The sequence below is a fragment of the Scylla paramamosain genome, unplaced genomic scaffold, assembly GCF_035594125.1.
Source record: "Scylla paramamosain isolate STU-SP2022 unplaced genomic scaffold, ASM3559412v1 Contig2, whole genome shotgun sequence".
Classification (NCBI taxonomy): Eukaryota; Metazoa; Arthropoda; class Malacostraca; order Decapoda; family Portunidae; genus Scylla; species Scylla paramamosain.
Window position 1 is genome coordinate 3749355 of NW_026973667.1, and position 20834 is coordinate 3770188.

At 45.4% G+C, this 20834-nt stretch overlaps 3 protein-coding genes across 4 annotated transcripts; 1 reads left to right on the plus strand and 2 right to left on the minus strand.

The window, feature by feature from the left end:
* The first annotated feature begins 6448 nt into the window (after positions 1-6448).
* Positions 6449-10085, plus strand: LOC135095877 (zinc finger protein 12-like). Its single transcript, XM_063997022.1, has 2 exons — positions 6449-7218; positions 8038-10085. The coding sequence occupies exon 2, from the start codon at positions 8097-8099 to the stop codon at positions 9099-9101; it is 1005 nt and encodes a 334-aa protein (XP_063853092.1). The 5' UTR covers positions 6449-7218; positions 8038-8096; the 3' UTR covers positions 9102-10085.
* Positions 10086-13877: 3792 nt separating this feature from the next.
* On the minus strand, positions 13878-14900 carry LOC135095938 (uncharacterized). Its single transcript, XM_063997087.1, has one exon. It carries the CDS (start codon positions 14898-14900, stop codon positions 13878-13880), a length of 1023 nt encoding a protein of 340 aa, XP_063853157.1.
* Positions 14901-16656: 1756 nt separating this feature from the next.
* On the minus strand, positions 16657-20100 carry LOC135095876 (zinc finger protein OZF-like). Of its 2 annotated transcripts, XM_063997021.1 has the most exons (2): positions 19008-20100; positions 16658-18771 (listed from the first exon to the last, which is right to left on the minus strand). In XM_063997021.1, the coding sequence occupies exon 2, from the start codon at positions 18632-18634 to the stop codon at positions 17504-17506; it is 1131 nt and encodes a 376-aa protein (XP_063853091.1). In that variant the 5' UTR covers positions 18635-18771; positions 19008-20100; the 3' UTR covers positions 16658-17503. The 2 variants fall into 2 exon arrangements, with proteins under 2 accessions (XP_063853090.1, XP_063853091.1); XM_063997020.1 differs by lacking the exon at positions 19008-20100 and having other exon boundaries at positions 16657-18973.
* Between the last annotated feature and the right edge of the window lie 734 nt (positions 20101-20834).

Sequence of the window (20834 nt, forward strand, 5' to 3'; positions counted from 1 at the left end):
AAGTGGAGGGTGTAGTTATAACAGAGAAGGATGGAATCAGGGAGGCAATCAAAGGGTTCTGGGAAGAAGTAGGTGGGGTAGGTGAGATGTTTAGTGTGAGAGAAGAATGTGTAACACTGGAAAGGAAGAATGCAGATGAACTGGATGAAAGAATCAGTAGGGATGAAGTGGAGAGGTGTGTGAGAAGGCAGAAGAATGGCAAGGCAGCAGGTCCAGATGATATACCCTATGAGTTCTACAAGAACGGTGGGGAGGTAGTGATAGACAGAATGACTGAGTTATTCAACCGAGTGTGGGATGAAGAGAGAGTGCCAAGAAAGTGGAATGAGAGCCGAGTGTGTCTGTTGCATAAGGGAGGATTTAAGAGTAAGAATGAGCTGAAGAACTACAGGCCAATTGCATTAGTGAATACAGTAGGTAAAGTTTTCAGTGCAGTGTTGAATGAGAGACTGTGTAAATGGATTGAGAGAGCTGGAGTGCTGGGTGAAGAACAGAATGGTTTTCGTAGGGACAGGAGAGCTGAGGACAATATGTTTGTGGTGAATGAAATGATTGAGAAGAAAAAGAAGGATGGGGGTAAATTGTACCTAGGTTTTTTGGATATAGAGAAAGCTTATGATAGAGTGAACAGAGAAATGTTAGGTAGAGTCTTAGAAAAGATTGGATTGAGTGCAAAGATAGTTAACGTAGTGCAAAGTATGTATGTGGACACAAGAGCTAGATACAGGCTAGGAGACATAGAAACAGACTGGGTGAAGAGTGAGAGAGGAGTTAGGCAGGGCTGTATATTGTCACCAACCCTTTTTAGCCTGTATACAGAGGAGCTAGCAGCCAGGATGAGAAGAATGAATGTAGGGGTAAGTGTGGGGAATGATAAAGTATGTGTGCTCCTTTATGCAGATGATGTAGTTGTTATGAGTGAATCGGCAGATGAGCTTCAAAGTTTGTTGGATGTAGTGGATGGCTATGGTAAAGACTTTGGAGTAAGGTTTAGCAGTGAGAAAAGCAAAGTAATGATTGTGAATAGATCAGAGGATGAAAGTAATGTGGTATGGAGACTTGGAGAGAATGAGTTGAGACAGGTGCAAGAATACAAGTACTTAGGGATGTGGATGAGTCCTAGTGGGTGTGCAAAGGCAAAGAATGAAAAGATAAGTATGGTAAACCAGTGGGTAGGTCGATTGGGAAGCGCGGCAAGGATGAGAGCAAGTAAGTATGATGTGTTGAGAGAAGTGTGGAAGAGTGTGGCTGTGCCATGTATAATGTATGGTATGGATGTGATTGCATGGAATGAAAGTGAAATTGATAAGTTAGAAGTGGGCCAGAACAAAGTAGCAAGGATGGCACTGAGTGCACCGAGGTGCACAGCAGTTGAAGCCTTGAGAGGTGACATGGGATGGAGCACCTTCAGAGAAAGACTCACAAAAGCCACACTTAGATACAAGATTAGGCTTGAGAGAATGGATGATGCAAGAATAGCAAGGAAGGTGTACCTGTGGAATGAAAGTGGAAGCAAATGGAGGAAGAGATGCATGAGAATGACAGACAGGAATGGATTGCAAGTTGTGTGGGCGATAAGAATGGCTGGGAGGAATCAAAATGAGCGTGAATGGGTGGTAACAAGAGGAGGAAGAGTGGGAGCCGAATGGGATGTGAGAAAATGGAAGAATGAGATAGACAAAGAAGTGAAATGTGTGGGACTGAATGAATGGAAGAATGAGATGGAAAGAAAGAAGACCCTGGAATGGTACAAGGAGAAAGAGGCCCCGAGGTATGAAAGGTGGTATGATGGAAGCCTGGGCGGTGATCTTCTCTTCCGAGCGAGGGCACAGTGTATGGATGTGAATGCAAGGAGTTACAGGTGGTCTGAGTCCCGCAGCAAAGTGTGCCAGATGTGTGACATGGGAGAGGATGAGACGGTGGAACATGTGGTGCTGGAGTGTGTGCAGTATGCCAGAGACAGGAATGAGATGATGCAAGTGATACTGACTGAGTTAGGGCATGATAGGAATGAAAGAGTGGAGAAGACAGGAAAGGAATGGATGGTGTTGTTGCTGGGACTGTGTAGAGAGGCGAATGAAAGGATGATTGAGGCGGTGAAAGAGTTTCTGGAGAGAATGTGGCGTGCCAGGTGTATGAACAATTAGGATAGAGGATGCTGTTCGTTTCTCTTTTTTTTTCCCCCTTTCTACAGGAGTTGCCGATCCAAAGGCCTGGCTCAGGAGTGATCCTGTGCCACCTGTACCATCAAGATCAAGATCAAGATCCGCCAGCGGTGCTGTTCTTTTTTTTATTTCACTGATTACTTTCATATACAGGACGTGTCAGTGATATCTGATATTTTTCAACATTCCCAGATAAAATGCACAAGCCGAAATCAACATCCTTTTATTTTTACTGTCCATACTTACTTAAAAAAAAATCATTACCTATTTTTAGTTTTATCTTATAATTCAATTAACAAAGCCTTATCATACACCAGTAAGTATGAATATTAAAATTAAGGGTTATGTTTTTAATTTTAGATACACTTGTGCAGCAATTCATGCAGTACTTTTCCTGCACATCGATTTCAAATTTAGCTAAGACACCCCTTTGCCCCAGGAAATCGGAGACAATTAAAAATGCTGGCGCTGATAGGTATCTACCAGCCTCACTGCGACGTCTCACCCACAGGTCAATTCGCAGTAGACACCTGCCGAAACGATAATTACTCCCAGTGAGGTCTAAAGCACTGTTCAGGGGGTGCTGTGAACTTATCATTAAACCCAGCTGTGACCTCACTGAACGTTTCCCTTTGTGTCTCACAACACAAGGGGGCAGTCACAGCCTGCCCTCTAAAGACAACTCTCTTGCTCCACACAAAACTACAAGCACCTAATAACACACACACCCTTCACTCAAAAATTTTAAAATCATGGCGACTCCTACACCAGCCTCGGAGTCCCCATTTGGGGAGGGGACCATAAATGTCCCCAGGTCGGACTACCTTTCCGTTGACGACCCTAAGTGTCTTGACACCCCCCTCAACTTTTTCTTCATTAACTTCTGCAACATTCGCGGTCTAAGATCTAATTTTCAATCTGTAGAACACCACCTCTCCTCTTCTAAACCTCATCTTCTTTTCCTCACTGAAACTCAGGTGTCTGAGGCAACTGACAGTAGCCCCTTTTCTGTTCCCTCCTACTTTCTCTATCCTCATTTTCGATCCAAAGCTGGATGCTGCGTTTATATGCGCAATGACTTAACCTGCTCTCATGCCCATGCTCTTGAATCTTCCGAGTTTTCCACCATCTGGCTACGACTACAGAGTCATTCTCATACTAAATTTATCTGTGCTGTATACCTCTCTCCTAACTCCTCTGACTATAAGAAATTCTTTGACTACTTAACTTCCAAAATGGAGCACATTCTGACCCTCTTCCCTTTTGCAGAGATCTCCATTCTTGGAGACTTCAATGTTCACCACCAGCTTTGGCTTTCCTCTCCCTTCACTGACCATCCTGGTGAACTAGCCTACAACTTTGCTATCCTCCATGACCTAGAGCAATTGGTGCAACACCCTACTCGTATTCCTGACCGTCTTGGAGATACGCCCAACATTCTTGACCTTTTCCTGACCTCTAATCCTTCTGCTTATGCTGTCACCCTTTCTTCTCCGTTGGGCTCCTCCGATCACAATCTCATATCTTTATCTTGTCCTATCACTCCAATCCCTCCTCAGGATCCCCCTAAGCGAAGGTGCCTCTGGCGTTTTGCCTCTGCTAGTTGTGGGGACCTGAGGAGGTATTTTGCTGATTTTCCTTGGAATGACTACTGCTTCCTTGTCAGAGACCCGTCTTTGTGTACTCAGCGCATAACAGAGTGATAGTGTCTGGCATGGAGGCGTACATTCCTCACTCTTTTTCTCGTCCTAAACCTTCTAAACCTTGATTTAACACAGCTTGTTCTCGTGCTATACATGATAGAGAGGTGGCCCACAAAAGGTACTTAAGCCTTCCATCACCAGAATCTCATGCACTTTATATTTCTGCCCGGAACCATGCCAAGTCTGTTCTCCAACTAGCCAAAAACTCCTTCATTAACAGAAAATGTCAAAACCTTTCAAGATCTAACTCCCCTCGTGATTTCTGGCATCTAGCCAAAAATATCTCCAATAACTTTGCTTCTTCTTCTTTCCCTCCTCTACTTCAACCAGATGGCACCACTGCTATCACATCTATTTCTAAAGCTGAACTTTTTGCTCAAACCTTTGCTAAAAACACAACCTTGGATGATTCTGGGCTTGTTCCTCCCTCTCCTCCACCCTCTGACTACTTCATGCCACATATTAAAATTCTTCGCAATGATGTTTTCCATGCCCTCGCTGGCCTAAACCCTCGGAAGGCTTATGGACCTGATGGGGTCCCTCCTATTGTTCTTTGAAACTGTGCCTCCGTGCTTGCACCTCGCCCAGTCAAACTCTTTCAGCTCTGTCTGTCAACATCTACCTTTCCTTCTTGCTGGAAGTTTGCCTACATTCAACCTGTTCCTAAAAAGGGTGACCGTTCTAATCCCTCAAACTACCGTCCTATTGCTTTAATTTCCTGCTTATCTAAAGTTTTTGAATCTATCCTCAACAGGAAGATTCTTAAACATCTATCACTTCACAACCTTCTATCTGATCGCCAGTATGGGTTCCGTCAAGGCCGCTCTACTGGTGATCTTCTGGCTTTCCTTACTGAGTCTTGGTCATCCTCTTTTAGAGACTTTGGTGAAACTTTTGCTGTTGCCTTGGACATCTCAAAAGCCTTTGATAGAGTCTGGCACAAAGCTTTGATTTCCAAACTACCCTCCTACGGTTTCTATCCTTCTCTCTGTAACTTCATCTCAAGTTTCCTTTCTGACCGTTCTATTGCTGCTGTGGTAGACGGTCACTGTTCTTCTCCTAAATCTATTAACAGTGGTGTTCCTCAGGGTTCTGTCCTGTCACCCACTCTCTTCTTATTATTCATTAATGATCTTCTAAACCAAACTTCTTGTCCTATCCACTCCTACGCTGATGATACCACCCTGCACTTTTCCACGTCTTTTCATAGACGTCCAACCTTTCAGGAAAACCCTTCAATGAAAAAAAAAAAAAAATATATATATATATATATATATATATATATATATATATATATATATATATATATATATATATATATATATATATATATATATATATATATATATATATATATATATATATATATATATATATATATATATATATATATATATATATTTTGCAATTTCTTCCCAGTTGAAATCCTTCCATTGGTACAGCTGGCACGCCATGCACATTGTCTACAGGGACTCCTTCACTGCCTCAATACTCCTTCCATTGGTACAGCTGGCACGCCTTGCACATTGTCTCCAGGGACTCCTTCACTGCCTCAATACTCCTTCCATTGGTACACCTGGCACGCCATGCACATTTTCTCCAGGGACTCCTTCACTGCCTCAATACTCCTTCCATTGCTACAGCTGGCACGCCATGCACATTGTCTCCAGGGACTCCTTCACTGCCTCAATACTCCTTCCATTGGTACAGCTGGCACGCCATGCACATTATCTCCAGGGACTCCTTCACTGCCTCAATACTCCTTCCATTGCTACAGCTGGCACGCCTTGCACATTGTCTCCAGGGACTCCTTCACTGCCTCAATACTCCTTCCATTGGTACACCTGGCACGCCATGCACATTGTCTCCAGGGACTCCTTCACTGCCTCAATACTCCTTCCATTGCTACAGCTGGCACGCCATGCACATTGTCTCCAGGGACTCCTTCACTGCTTCAGTCTTCCTTCCACTGGCAAAGGGCACTAAACATTAATGAAAGAAGGCCCACTTAATGGTCCTTTTATTACTAACTTTATATTTTGTTTAGCCTCACCTTATTAATTACAAGAAGCATTCCATCATCACCCAGAAATACTGAGGCCAGGGCACACACGCGCACACACACACACACACACACACATTATTCCTGAATTAAGCATTGGATTGGTTAAGTTTTTCAATGATAGGATATGCCACCATAAGAAATATAACAGTTGACCCATTGCATCCTTGTATACCATTCGTTATTTCAATACTACACATTTCTTTATCATCAAGGAATATTTTAGTGTTGTCCTCTGTATATACTTTAGCGATCAGGTCAATTAACTTTGGGTGTATCTTATATTTTAGCATTTCTCTGCTTACACCTGTCGAATGCCTTTGCAAAGTCTACTGATATTAATATAAGTGATCTCTCTAACTCTTCTGTATACAGTAATTTAGTATAAATAAATTGTCTGCTGCTCTTCTGTTTTCCGTATATGTATTTTGTTCTTCCATTAATATATCGTTTTATTGTAGATGTCTGCATTTTATTTATTCATTTTTATTTATTATTATTATTTTTTTATGATTCCTATTAATAATTTATCTGTGGTGTCTGTAAGGGCTATTGGACTCACAGCTTTTATTGCTGGTTTTGCGTTTTTCTCCAATAATTTAGTATTTCATGTTTTCCATGTATCCGGGATTATTGCTGCATCACTGACATCATTTAATGCTTGTACGAGAGTTGTTTTACATTTATCGTTGTGTGTCATAGCAATAAGGAGTTTCGTCTTAATTTCATTGGGTCCTGCTGCTTTTTCAGTCTTTGTCTTTTTTATCTGGTATTCTAACTCAATTTTACAATCTTCCATTGGTTTTATAGTGTTACAGCAGGGGTATGGGTGCGGGTGGCTGAACTGTTGCAGGTGGCAGCACTGGGAGTGGCGGGAAGAGAGAGACTGAAAGAAAGGAGACGCTTGGCCCGAGAGGAAGCCAGCGTGTGCCTGTCTGTTTGGAAGTGTTTCCCTGCCTGTTGAGTGTCTTGTTGAGTGCCTGTCGTGCCCTGGGAGACTTGTGGTGCCCCTGTGAACTTGTAAAGCAGTGTACTTGCGGAGGATTTGTCAATAAACCTAGGAAATAGTGCCCGTGTTTTCCCCTGTGCCCCGGCCTCGTGTGTGTGTGTGTGTGTGTGTGTGTGCCTTGTCCTGGCGTTCAGTGTGACTTATTTGAGGCCCCGCTGGTGTTGTTTCTCGACCCGTGCCCTTGTGGATAACACGCCCGCCCGGAGTGAAGGGTGGGCGCAACAATATCATCAGTGTTTATCGTGAATGCTGCATCCACGTGTTGTCTTGACTGATATGGTATTGTTCATTCATTATTATCTATATTAATTGATTTATTCTCATAATACTTCTTGAGTGTATTTACATATTCTTCTTTTATATTATTATTATTATTATTATTATTATGGTAACACTGCAGGGTTGGACCTCCTCTCTATTCATTAAAAACACATTGCAACGTGATAGAGTACTTACTATAGAACATGTCTGTGATGTTTTCAATGTGGGGAAGGCTTTTGTAAGGCCGTAGTAATTAAATTAATAGCGCGCCGCCTCCACAAACTAAGTCCACAATGATCACAAGGATATAAGTTAGGTTAGATTAGTAACCTTAGGGGGGGTCCAGGGCGGGACGCAGCCCCTCCGGTTAGGTTAAGGTTAGGTTAGGTTACTAACCTAACCTTAACCTAACCTAACCCACCACGACACTCTTAGGTGTTAACATACCTAACCTAACCTAATGGGGGCCACTGCCCCATAGGAGTGGCACTTAATTTGTGAGGGACAGTGGTCAGGGAGCCAGGAGGCTGGAGGGAGTGCAGGCCTGGCCTAGTGTTGCAAGGAAGGGGCAGGAAGCAGGGTGTGTGTTGCAGGCAGGGGCAGTGTGTAGCCTAGTGTTGCAAGGAAGGGGCAGGAAGCTGGGTGTGTTGCAGGCAGGGGCAGTGTGTAGCCTAGTGTTGCTAGGAAGGGGCAGGAAGCAGGGTGTGTGTTGCAGGCAGGGGCAGTGTGTAGCCTAGTGTTGCAAGGAAGGGGCAGGAAGCAGGGTGTGTTGCAGGCAGGGGCAGTGTGTTAAGCAGCCCTTGGCCCAGTGTGTGCTGACTGTCGCTGTTGTTCCAGGTACCAGGCAGAGTCCAGGCTGCACGCCCTGCTCGCCGCCAACCAATCTTGTTGTGTCCATGGCGTGTGCTGGTGGGAGTGGTGCTGTGGTGGAGGTCGTGAGGCCGGGCAGCAGCATGAGTGGCCAGCAGCAGCAGCAGCAGCAGCAGCCAGCCTCAGGTGTGGGGAGGCGCAGGCATGGTGGCAAGAATCACCTGGAGGCAGGCAGCTCTGTCCACAGAGGAGAGAGCAAGTTTGAGTGCCAGCAGTGTGACAAAACTTTTGTATCCAAACAAGGCCTTAAGTACCACACCCTGACACACAGTGGTGTTAGAAATTATGAGTGTGGTGAGTGTGGCAGGAAATTTACCCAAAAGTTTTCCCTCACTTCACACACACTGACACACAGTGGTGTTAGAAATTATGAGTGTGGTGAGTGTGGGAAGAAATTTACCCACAAGTCTAACCTCACCAGACACACCCTGACACACAGTGGTGCTAGAAATTATGAGTGCAATGAGTGTGGGAAGAAGTTTACCCAAAAGGCTTCCCTCACCACACACACCCTGATACACAGTGGTGTTAGAAATTATGAGTGTGATAAGTGTGGGAAGAAATTTATCAGAAAGTCTATCCTCACCACACACACCCTGACACACAGTGGTGTTAGAAATTATGAGTGTGGTGAGTGTGGGAAGAAATTTATCAGAAAGTCTTCCCTCACCAAACACACCCTGACACACAGTGGTGTTAGAAATTATGAGTGTGGTGAGTGTGGGAAGAAATTTACCCACAAGTCTAACCTCACCACACACACCCTGACACACAGTGGTGTTAGAAATTATGAGTGTGGTGAGTGTGGGAAGAAATTTACCCACAAGTTTTATCTCACCTCACACTCCCTGACACACAGTGGTGTTAGAAATTATGAGTGTGATGAGTGTGGAAAAAGATTTCCTACCATTTCTCGTCTCAATAAACACTCCTTCAGACACACTGGCTTGAGGGAGTTCAAGTGTGATGTTTGTGGCAAGTGTTTCAAGACAAAGGATGATATTGCCAAGCACATGAGGATCCACTTCTGAGGTGGTGTGTTGTGTGTGGATGTGTGGGGCCACACCCATGCCTGTGGTGGTGGCGGTGGTGGTGGTGTGAGGGAGTAACAGCCCCAGCAGTTGTTTTGTTGGCAGTGCAGGTGTGACCTTCAATAAATGTGTGTGTCTAACATAACGCCAAGTTCTTTTCCGTTTTGAGTGGTGGTGTGTGAGTTCCCTGTGTTTGGTGCACAGTCGTGGTGGCCACAAGCACCGCCCCCAACACTTGCTTCACTGTATCTGAGCAGCCGCGTCCCTCACCACCCTGCCAGCCTGTCTTGCGTGCACTGGGTATGCCTGAGCCGTCGTGCAGACGCTGGGGCACGGCCGTGGCAGTCTTCGGCAAGCACGGGCGTCTGGCGTGGTGGTATAAGAATGCGCGTCGTGTCTTTTGTATCAGTTAGGAAGAGCAGGGGACCCAGCACAGAGTCCTGGGGCCCCCTGCCGTGCACCTTCACTCTGCTGGACGCTGCTGCATGTACTATTGTGCCTCTACATGCTGCACCTGCTGGAGGTGTTTCAGTGGTACAAGGACTGTGGCGAGGGTGACACAGGCAGAATTCTCAGGATACAAAAAGACATGTTATCAATGTCTGTCATGTTTCTCTACTCACTTCTTTACTTTGCTGGCCAAGAACACATTACACTGTACAGTCTTGCTGCTGTAATGCCAACACACTCTAGCAAAAAATAAATGAATAAATAAAAAAAACTTCAGTAGCCTAGGAAGCAAAATACATGAAGAAAAGGGGAAGTGACAACTAGAAAGAAAAAAAAAGGAAAACAAAACTGCTGAACAAAAAAAAAAGTATTGGAAAAAAAAAAATTATTTTGACAGCAAAGCACACACACACACACACACACACACACACACACACACACACACACACACACACACACACACACACACACACACACACACACACACACACACACACACACACACACACACACACACACACACACACACACACACACACACACACACACACACACAGTGAATGTAACATGCACACAATTAGAATGTAACCAAACTAAGATAAATTACTTGATAAGGCAGAAGACAAACACCAGTGACACACACACACACACACAGCAAGGATGTTAACCACCAACAATTAAGGTAAAGCCCAGACACATTAATTAATTGTTATAACACAGTCATTTAAGTTTTGTTATTATGAAGTGGTTAGTTACCATTGTTGCCTGTACAGGAGGTCCCAACACTCCAAGGTAACACAAATAACTTCTACAAATTATTTGTCAATCAGAAGAGAGAAAAATAATGTGAAAACCTTCATTGTTATTTAGAAGATAACTTCAATAAAAGTCAGCGTGGTCACCAAGGAGTCTCTCCAGTGCCTTGTTGGCCTCCGGAAAATGTTGCCAAGCAAAGCAAGGCCAGAACTATTTGGTGGTAACAATGACTGCTGCCAGATAATCTTTTTATTTTTTATTTTTTATTTTTATTTTTTTTTTGTATTACATTAATAACAACCAAGTCAAAACTAAGTTGAGCAATAAACTAAATCAAAGCAAAAGTATATCAACTTAAAAACTTAAAAAAAAGAACAATGCAAAATTTAATTAAACTTTTTCATCAAAACAGAGGAAGAGACACATCAATCAAAAACACTCCCCTGTGAAACTCTCTCTCTCTCTCTCTCTCTCTCTCTCTCTCTCTCTCTCTCTCTCTCTCTCTCAGTAGTAATGATTGTACTGACTAAATTATAAATACAGGTACAAAAATTAAGTCTACCTATATAATTTCTCTCTCTCTCTCTCTCTCTCTCTGTTTCCTTGTTCGTGATTCACATTGTTATGTCCAGCATTACTTCACATTTCTCACACGTTATTTGTTACTGTAGGTAAAGCGTATGCGCCTCACGCCATTGTTCCTCGGTAATCACGAATGAAATGTTGAGCAGTTTTCTATTTGCAAGAAGACGTGTGGTGTGTGTAATTATCAGTACTCAGTGCTACATGAAGCACCAAAGCCGATGCTCACTTGTTAGTAGAGTGAGGTTAATCTGCTGGTTGCCCGCGGGCGTCACTCACGGCCAAGTCGCGCTCAGACAAAGAGGGGCAGGATGGTGACCGAGGTAAATACTTTAATTTTGTGGTAAAAACCGATTGTCATAGAGCCAAGTTGATTGCATGTATTGTTAATGAATACTGTAATATGTTGAAAGTGTTTAATATCAGTGTATAATGTTATTTTGTAAGAAATTGAGACCAAAAACTTGTTCACAGTTCTTACGGTCATGCCTACCTCATCAATAAATGTGAGAGAGAGAACTGGCTTTCCTGGACCCTGCGATGACGGGTGTGACCAGTAAAACAGATCACCTGAGAGCCAATGAAGCCCTGCCAGTGCGCCTACATTATTTATTAATTATTGTCACTTGATTTCTCTCTTTATATTCTTGGCAATTCATCTTTCCATTTATTGACTTTTCTTCATTTATTTATCTTTTTTTTTTTCTTTTCTAGCACCAATATTATTATTATTGAACTTTTTTCTTCAATTTACACATTTTTCCCTCTCTTCATACTGTTGACAATCATTCCATTTTCTTAACTTTTCTTCTTTTCCCTCTCTTTATACTTTTGACAATTAATTCTCTCACCTTTTTTCTTTTCACTTTTTCCTCTCTTCATACTTTTTTATCTGTTTATCTTACCCTTTGTTTTTCTCTTTTCTGGCAATATTTTCATTATTTACTCTTCATACTTTTTTCATGTTTATCTTACCCCTTGTTTTTCTCTTTTCTGGCAATATTTTCACTATTTATCTTTTTTTTATCTGTTTATCTTGCCTTTTCTTTCTCTCTTGTCAATATTTTCATCATGTCATGTTTTATTTTCATTTATCTTGGCTTCTCTTTTCTGTTAATATTTTCATTAACTTTTTTTTCCTCAATTTACACATTTCCCTTTTTGTGCTTTTAATATTTTTTTTCTCATTTCTTCTTTTCCCTCTCTTTATACTTTTGACAATTAATTCTCACCTTCTTTTTTTCTTTTCACTTTTTCCTCTCTTCATACTGTTGACAATTAATCTTTTCATTGACACTCCAGTTTTTCCGGTAATTGAGCACAGTTTCCGTTGAGAGGTGAGTGAGCCGGACACCAGTGGTCACACAGCTCTTGTAAGTGTAGAGGAAAGGGAGCTATGAAGAGAGAGGGGTGGGGTGTCTCAGGGGAGGGAGAAGGCAGGTGTTGAAGGAAGAGTATTAAAGCAAATTGAAAATGACAAAATACAGACTGGCTTGAACTGTAACATTACAAGACAAGGTAAATCTTTGAATCCCTTGTTGTTTATCTCATCCTCCAGACTCTTGCTGCTCCCTAAACATAACAAAAAAGTAATCCTAATGACAATAGTAAATTAAAAGAACGATCAATTGTGTAAACTGGAAGACAAGCCAAATAATTACTTGAATCAACTTATCTAATCTTACAAACTCTGCTTTTCCTTCCTTGTGCACTAATTAAACTGACAACTAAAGCATTAAATTAACTGTGTCTTTCCTTACCTCTCTCTCTCTCTCTCTCTCTCTCTCTCTCTCTCTCTCAAAAATGTTATGCAGAGTGAAACATTTTTTTCTTTATTTTTTTCATTGTTCTTTGTACTATCAAAGTGTCTATTCTTAAAAGTCAGTCAAGCATTCTCCTCTCCCACCCTCATCTTCACAATTTATAAACACCAAGTCGTCTTTCTTTGTACATCGAGACGACAAAATCATCGCCTCTCTTCTCTTTGTACCTCCCTTCGTTGCTACATTCATTCGCTCATTCATTAATTTTCAAACACCAATTTCTTCCTTTGTACTTCTCCTTGTACTGTGTTGAGGCAGCTGACGTGTCCCTAAGGCACGCTGGTACACGTAAACAAACTGCTATGGAATGAAATGGTTTTGTACAGTGAAGTTCGTAAGTCCTGAACACTGCTATCATTCCCTACTACTCAGACGGGTTTATGGATGGGGATGATAGGTGGAAATAGGTAGGTATATTTCATACAGGGACTGCCACGTGTAAGCCCGGTCGCTTCATGCAGCTTCCCTTATTTCTTATGTTCTTATGTACTACTGTGCTTGTCTCCTGTCACAGTCTTTAGGGCCATAGTCTGCAACACTTCAGCACTGCACCTCCACTACTTTCCAAAGGGTCTAGTTGAAGTGACACATGTTTTCAAGGTGTTTTTACAGTTCTAGTGACAGATTCACATTTCTACATTATTAACAGGTGAAACACTCTTGAGAACCTGGCTAATCTCTGTGGCCTTGGAAAACAGTCATAATGAGAGCAGAGCATTACAGAATATTGGCCTTGTGCTATGATCTCTTGGAAATCTGAGCTGTTGGGGGCTAGAGGCTGTCACAGGAGTTAAAACTGTTAGCAAATTATGAGACACAACACCGAAGAAACACAGAAGACATGGTGAAGCTGAGAACACGAACACTGGTGGAGATGTGGCAGTGTGGCAGAGGTAGAAAGATGCTGGATGTGGAATGCTGAGGTGTGCTGCCCCAAGGAGATTCTGGTTTGTGTGTGATGGTGAGTGACTTGATGATGATGATGATGATGATGATGATGATGATGATGATGAAGAGTGTGTGTATTTTGAAGGGCATCTGTGTTGTGCAGGTGTGGAGAGTTGAGCCACACCTGCCAGGCTGGGGTTTGTACTGGTGGAGTGTGGGAAGTGAACACAGATTTGTACTGTGGGTGTGTGGCAGGCAGGGACCAGGACGAGTGGTGCTAGGTGGTGTCTGGCAGGGTGTGCTGCTCTCCCATCTGTCCTTCTCTTGCCTCACCCTGCTTCCCTTCCTCCTGCTCTCCTTCCTCCCCTGTGTCCTGTGCCGCCCGCTGCCCTGCCTGGCCGGCCTGCAGCACAGTGAGGTACTGGTTGGTGTAGTACATGTGGGCGCCATCCTCCCGTGTCCAGTCCTGCAGCGGGCGGGTGCTGCGGTAGGGGTTGGGGCACAACAGGGACACCTGCACCTCTGGCTTGGCCCTCCTGAGGGCAGCCAGGTCCCGCTGTGCCTCTGAGTGGTTGAAGGAGGTGAAGGCAAGGGGCGCAGCGTCGTCGGCCATGAGGAACAAGGAGTCTGGCCAGGTGTCCCCCTCCCACTCGTGGAAGCCACAGTTGAAGGCCAAGCGCAGGGTGGCGGGGGGGGTGGCTGCCGCAGTGGCCTGGGGCAGGTTGTGGTACAGGGCACGACGGCACTCCACCACCAGCTGCCGGTCCTTGTCTCTGCACTGCTGGCACAGCGCGGCCCTGTGGCACCCCTGTGGGCCGCCCATCCCTGGCCCCACCAGCAACACATGCAGGCGGGCCAGGACTGGCAGGCGGTGCATCAAGTACTCCCAGGGGGCGGCCACACGGGGCTCCCGGCCATCCTCCGCCCCCACCACATGCAGGGTAAGGACGGGTGCCGTGGCCAGGCCTGGCCACACCTGCTGCAGCACGTAGAGGGCTGTGAGGGGGAAGGTGAGGCTCTCTGAGGCCCCAGTGACAGCCACGGGCCGCAGCCTGCTGGCCAGGGAGAGGATGTGCTCCTCCATGGCGGGGGCCAGGGGGCGGTACTCCTGGTCCAGGGCAGTGGGCAGTGTGATAGCCTCCCTGTTCTTGGCCTGCTGGTTGCAGCAGGAGCACAGCTTGTACAGCTCACACCACTGCCGGTGCTGCTCCCGGTCCTCCCGAAGGTGGTCGTGGCAGCAGTAGTACACGCCACAACAGTCCGGGCAGCAGCCGGACCCTGCACCCAGCGGCCCTGTCATACCACGTGTCCCGTGTTGACATCTTGAGCTTCAGCTTGGCGCTACAGGCGGCTCGCTTTGCTCCTGAGTCAGCCTTTGTAGCGACAACTCCTGCTGGGAAAAACAAAAAGGCAAACACAAACTTAACGTTATCCTTCATATTAATTGTCAATACACCTGGCATGCCGTGCACATTGTCTCCAGGGACTCCTTCACTGCCTCAATACTCCTTCCATTGGTACAGCTGGCACGCCATGCACATTGTCTCCAGAGACTCCTTCACTGCCTCAATACTCCTTCCATTGGTACACCTGGCACGCCATGCACATTGTCTCCAGGGACTCCTTCACTGCCTCAATACTCCTTCCATTGGTACACCTGGCACGCCATGCACATTGTCTCCAGGGACTCCTTCACTGCCTCAATACTCCTTCCATTGGTACACCTGGCACGCCATGCACATTGTCTCCAGGGACTCCTTCACTGCTTCAATGCTCCTTCCATTGCTACAGCTGGCACGCCATGCACATTGTCTCCAGGGACTCCTTCACTGCCTCAATACTCCTTCCATTGGTACAGCTGGCACGCCATGCACATTGTCTCCAGGGACTCCTTCACTGCCTCAATACTCCTTCCATTGGTACAGCTGGCACGCCATGCACATTGTCTCCAGGGACTCCTTCACTGCCTCAATACTCCTTCCATTGCTACAGCTGGCACGCCATACACATTGTCTCCAGGGACTCCTTCACTGCCTCAATACTCCTTCCATTGGTACACCTGGCACGCCATGCACATTGTCTCCAGGGACTCCTTCACTGCCTCAATACTCCTTCCATTGGTACACCTGGCACGCCATGCACATTCTCTCCAGGCCGAGTGGTTTTGCCACCCAGAGACACTGGCTTTTCTTGTTATTATTTAGTTATTTTCTTTTATGTAAGAGGGCTGTTGGAAAAGGACAACAAAAAATTTGAATAAAAAGCCAACTTAATGCCAGTTCCTGTAGAGGAGCCAAATGAAATGAGAATAATAAAAATAGATAAATAAAACGATGTCTTGAGCCTCCCCCTCGTTGAAAGACTTGAAGCCATTGGAAGGAGGAAATGCAGAAGCAGGCAGGGAGTTCCACAGTTTACCTGAGAAAGGGAAGAATGAACGAGAACACTGGTTAACTCTTGGTGTTGTCTCTGCCTGCCCTCTCACCCTCCCCCTTCACGCACACCACGACCACCGCAAGCCTTTCACGACATTCCAGGGTGGCCTGTGCACTCTGCCGCCTTCTCTCATGACAGAGCTGCCTACATCTATCTTTTCTCCTCTTACATTCCTCTCCTTCCTATACACAAAGACTCCTGCTCCTCCTCCTCCTCCATCCTGAACGTTCTGTGCCTCTCCAATCATCACCTGCTCACCACCACGCACGTGAACGCCCTCCTTTGAATGTCTCGCTCGCCATCATCATCACCATCACCACCATCATCATGACCACGGGCACAGCTGACAGCAGTGAAGGAGCAAAGACGAGGGCGCAGTGATGCAGGGCCAGACATCACCAAACAAGCACACAGACAACACGGTTGGTGACACAACAGGATGGTGAGGAACACGAGGGCAGCCTTTCCCTTCCTGGACGAGAATATGAGGAGGAAAGTCACCACCACGACAATTACACAGAAACTGTTAGCTGCTACACTTGTGTGCTCCATCACCTGTATAGAGAGAGAGAGAGAGAGAGAGAGAGAGAGAGAGAGAGAGAGAGAGAGAGAGAGGCAAAGATGGTGCCAGACTTAACATAACCTAATGTGTGAAGGAGAGACAAAAAGAAAGGGAAACACAACACTTGAGGCAAGGAGAGAGAGGGGCTGCCTCACTACAATATATTCCTGTAGCTGAGGCCCTGTATACTACACCTGGTGAATACACAAACACTTGAGGCAAGGAGAGAGTGGGGCTGCCTCACTACAATATATTCCTGTAGCTGAGGCCCTGTATACTACACCTGGTGAATACACAAACACTTGAGGCAAGGAGAGAGAGGGGCTGCCTCACTACAATATATTCCTGTAGCTGAGGCCCTGTATACTACACCTGGTGAATACACAAACACTTGAGGCAAGGAGAGAGAGGGGCTGCCTCACTACAATATATTCCTGTAGCTGAGGCCCTGTATACTACACCTGGTGAATACACAAACACTTGAGGCAAGGAGAGAGAAGGGCTGCCTCACTACAATATATTCCTGTAGCTGAGGCCCTGTATACTACACCTGGTGAATACACAAACACTTGAGGCAAGGAGAGAGAGGGGCTGCCTCACTACAATATATTCCTGTAGCTGAGGCCCTGTATACTACAAATGGTGAATACACAAACAAAGGTTTACTGCACACACACATTTATTGAATGTCACACCTGCACTGCCAACAAAACAAATGCTGGGGCCATGACTCCCCCACAAAACCACCACCACCACCACCACACAAAACTGCTGGGGCCATGAATCCCCCACACCACCACCACACAAAACTTCTGGGGCCATGACTCTCTCACAGGAATGGCCACCACCACCACCACCACCACCACAGGTACAGGTGTGGCCCCATGTGTCCACACACCACCACCTCAGAAGTGGATCTTCACGTGCTTGGCAATCTCACCCTTTGTCTTGAAACACTTGCCACAAACATCACACTCGAACTCCCTCACCCCAGTGTGTCTGAAGGCGTGTTCATTGAGATGAGAAATGGTGGTAAATCTTTTCCCACACTCATCACACTCATAATTTCTAACACCACTGTGTGTCAGGGTGTGTCTGGTGAGGCTACCCTTGTGGGTAAATTTCTTCCCACACTCATCACACTCATAATTTCTAACACCACTGTGTGTCAGGGTGTGTGTGTTAAGGGAAGACTTGTGGGTAAATTTCTTTCCACACTCATCACACTCATAATTTCTAACACCACTGTGTGTCAGGGTGTGTGTGTTGAGGTTAGACTTTTGGGTAAATTTCTTCCCACACTCATCACACTCATAATTTCTAACACCACTGTGTGTCAGGGTGTGTCTGGTGAGGGAAGACTTGTGGGTAAATTTCTTCCCGCACTCACCACACTCATAATTTCTAACACCACTGTGTGTCAAGATGTGTGAGGTGAGGGAATATTTGTGGATAAATTTCTTCCCACACTCACCACACTCATAATTTCTAACACCACTGTGTGTCAGGGTGTGTGAGGTGAGCTGAGACTTGCGGGTAAATTTTTTCCCACACTCATCACACTCATAATTTCTAACACCACTGTGTGTCAGGGTGTGTCTGGTGAGGGAAGACTTGTGGGTAAATTTCTTCCCACACTCATCACACTCATAATTTCTAACACCACTGTGTGTCAGGGTGTGCGTGTTGAGGTTAGACTTACTTGTAAATTTCTTGCTACACTCGCCACACTCATAATTTCTAACACCACTGTGTGTCAGGGTGTGTGTGTTGAGGTTAGACTTACAGGTAAATTTCCTGCCACACTCACCACACTCATAATTTCTAACACCACTGTGTGTCAGGGTGTGGTACTTAAGGCCTTGTCTGGATACAAAAGTGTTGTCACACTGCTGGCACTCAAACTTGCTCTCTCCTCTGTGGACAGAGCTGCCTGCCTCCAGGTGATTCTTACCACCACACCTGTGCCTCCCCACACCTGAGGCTGGCTGCTGCTGCTGCTGCTGCTGCTGCTGCTGCCGCTGTCGGCCGCTCATGCTGCTCCCTGGCCTCACGACCTCCACCGCAGCACCACTCCCGCCAGCACACGCCGCGTCCAGTCCTGCAGGGACCCTCGTGGAGCTCAGACAGCCGTCAGTGCCAGGCAGGGCGGCGGCCTGGATGCTGGCCTGGTCTGTGGAGCAGGGAAGAGTGGCAACCATTACAAACTGTACCCACGTCTCAGAAAGAGCCATTTCTGCAAGCACTGACCAACGTGATGCCGTCTTTGTCACTTGTGGGACGGGTCAAGTCACAAACCCTTCAGTAATTGTCAACTACACACACACACACACACACACACACACACACACACACACACACACACACACACACACACACACACACACACACACACAGAGACATACTCACAATAGGGGCAAGAATGGTACAGCCTCAGGAGTGTACCAGGGACATCTAAGCACAGTGCAGCACAGCGGTGCACAGGTCTCCCCTCTCTCTCACAGCAAGTGCCTGGAGGAGTGCATCACCTTGGGTCAGTGGTTCTTAACCCTTGGGTCACAGCCCAAAGTTGGGTCACCCACCCACACTTCACTGGGTCATCAAGGACACAAACACAGTTTTTCCCCAGTATACTTGTTCAAAATGTTATCACAGTATTAATGCTGTGTACAGAATACTTACTGTTCAAAATGTTATCACAGTATTAATGCTGTGTACAGAATACTTACTGTTCAAAATGTTATCACAGTATTAATGCTGTGTACAGAATACCTAACTCATTAACATCTAAGGCTAACCAAATCATGCACACAGACAATTTAACTGAGGTGGAGAGAGAGAGAGAGAGAGAGAGAGAGAGAGAGAGAGAGAGAGAGAGAGAGAGAGAGAGAGAGAGAGAGAGAGAGAGAGAGAGAGAGAGAGAGAGAGAGAGAGAGAGAGAGAGAGTCACATTTATCCTCGGCCTTTCAACATAATTTGAATTTAAATGGAGTGTTTGTGGGAACTGTCATTCCAACAGCACGGTTAGTGGTGATGGGAATTAATTAAATTAGAGGATAACAATCCACCGCAACAAGTGGATCCAGCAACGAGGATCCGGGTGGAGCAGATTCACCACTCCGGAGAAAAGCGACATCATTCCGCTCAACCTCTACCTTACAGGCCTAACCAAACTAGCTAACTTAACCTAATTAAAATAGCTAACCTAACCTAACCAAACCTAACTTAACCTAACTTAACCTAACCTAACTTAACCTAACCTAACCAAGACTAACTTAACCTAACCAAACTAACTTAACCAAACCTAACTTAACTTAACCTAAATAACCTAACCTGACTAAATTAAGCCAAAGAAAACCTAACCAAACTAATTTAACCTAACTAAACTACCTAACCTAACCTAACCAAACGTAACTTAACCAAACCTAACCACACTAACCAAACTAAACTAACTTAACCTAACCTAACTAAAGTCACCTAACCTAACTGGCAAGGCAGAGAAATGAATAAGAAGTGGTCACCTTGTTTCTCTTCACAAAATGTGGCGGTGCGCTGGAAATAATGGCAGCAACAGACAGACTTCTTCCTCGCACTAACTCAAATATTTCAAATTGAGCGCTTCTCCCTCCTCAGGATGAAGTAAAGCGCTGTCATTGGCTAAATTAATCCTTCATGTTTTAATTGGCCAGCAGCTGCATTCTCAAACAAAGGAACCAATCACCGTGAACAATTTCACGCTTGCCAACAGATGTGACATACACACGCACGAACGAACACCCCCTCACCAGGGTAGACCAGTGCCCTTCTCTGATAAGAAGGGTAAGGAAAGCCACGTTAATACTGGGGAAACAGTAAAATACCGTAAGGTTTGGCGCACCTGCAGATCCGCGCTGCCCTTACATTCATCTGAAATAACCTCTACCTGTCTATTCATATGTCAAGAAAGGGTAGCCATCCAGGTGAGTCAAGCAGGTGAGTGAGTCCAAACATCTCCCGTCTTTTCCTCTTTCCGCAACTTCCTCCCTCCGTGGGGAAATAAGAAAAGTTTGTTGTCCCGTCCCCCCGCCCTCCCCTAGAGTACTTATCAGCCAGCCTTCTGCCAGTGACCCTTTATATGTCAGATGTAAACTTGAACACGGCTAGTGAAGGTTAGGCTGAGGCAGGAGCAGATATTCTACACATTAACCAAAATCCAAACACACGAGATCCCCGAAGTTCTCCCTAAACACACCGCTC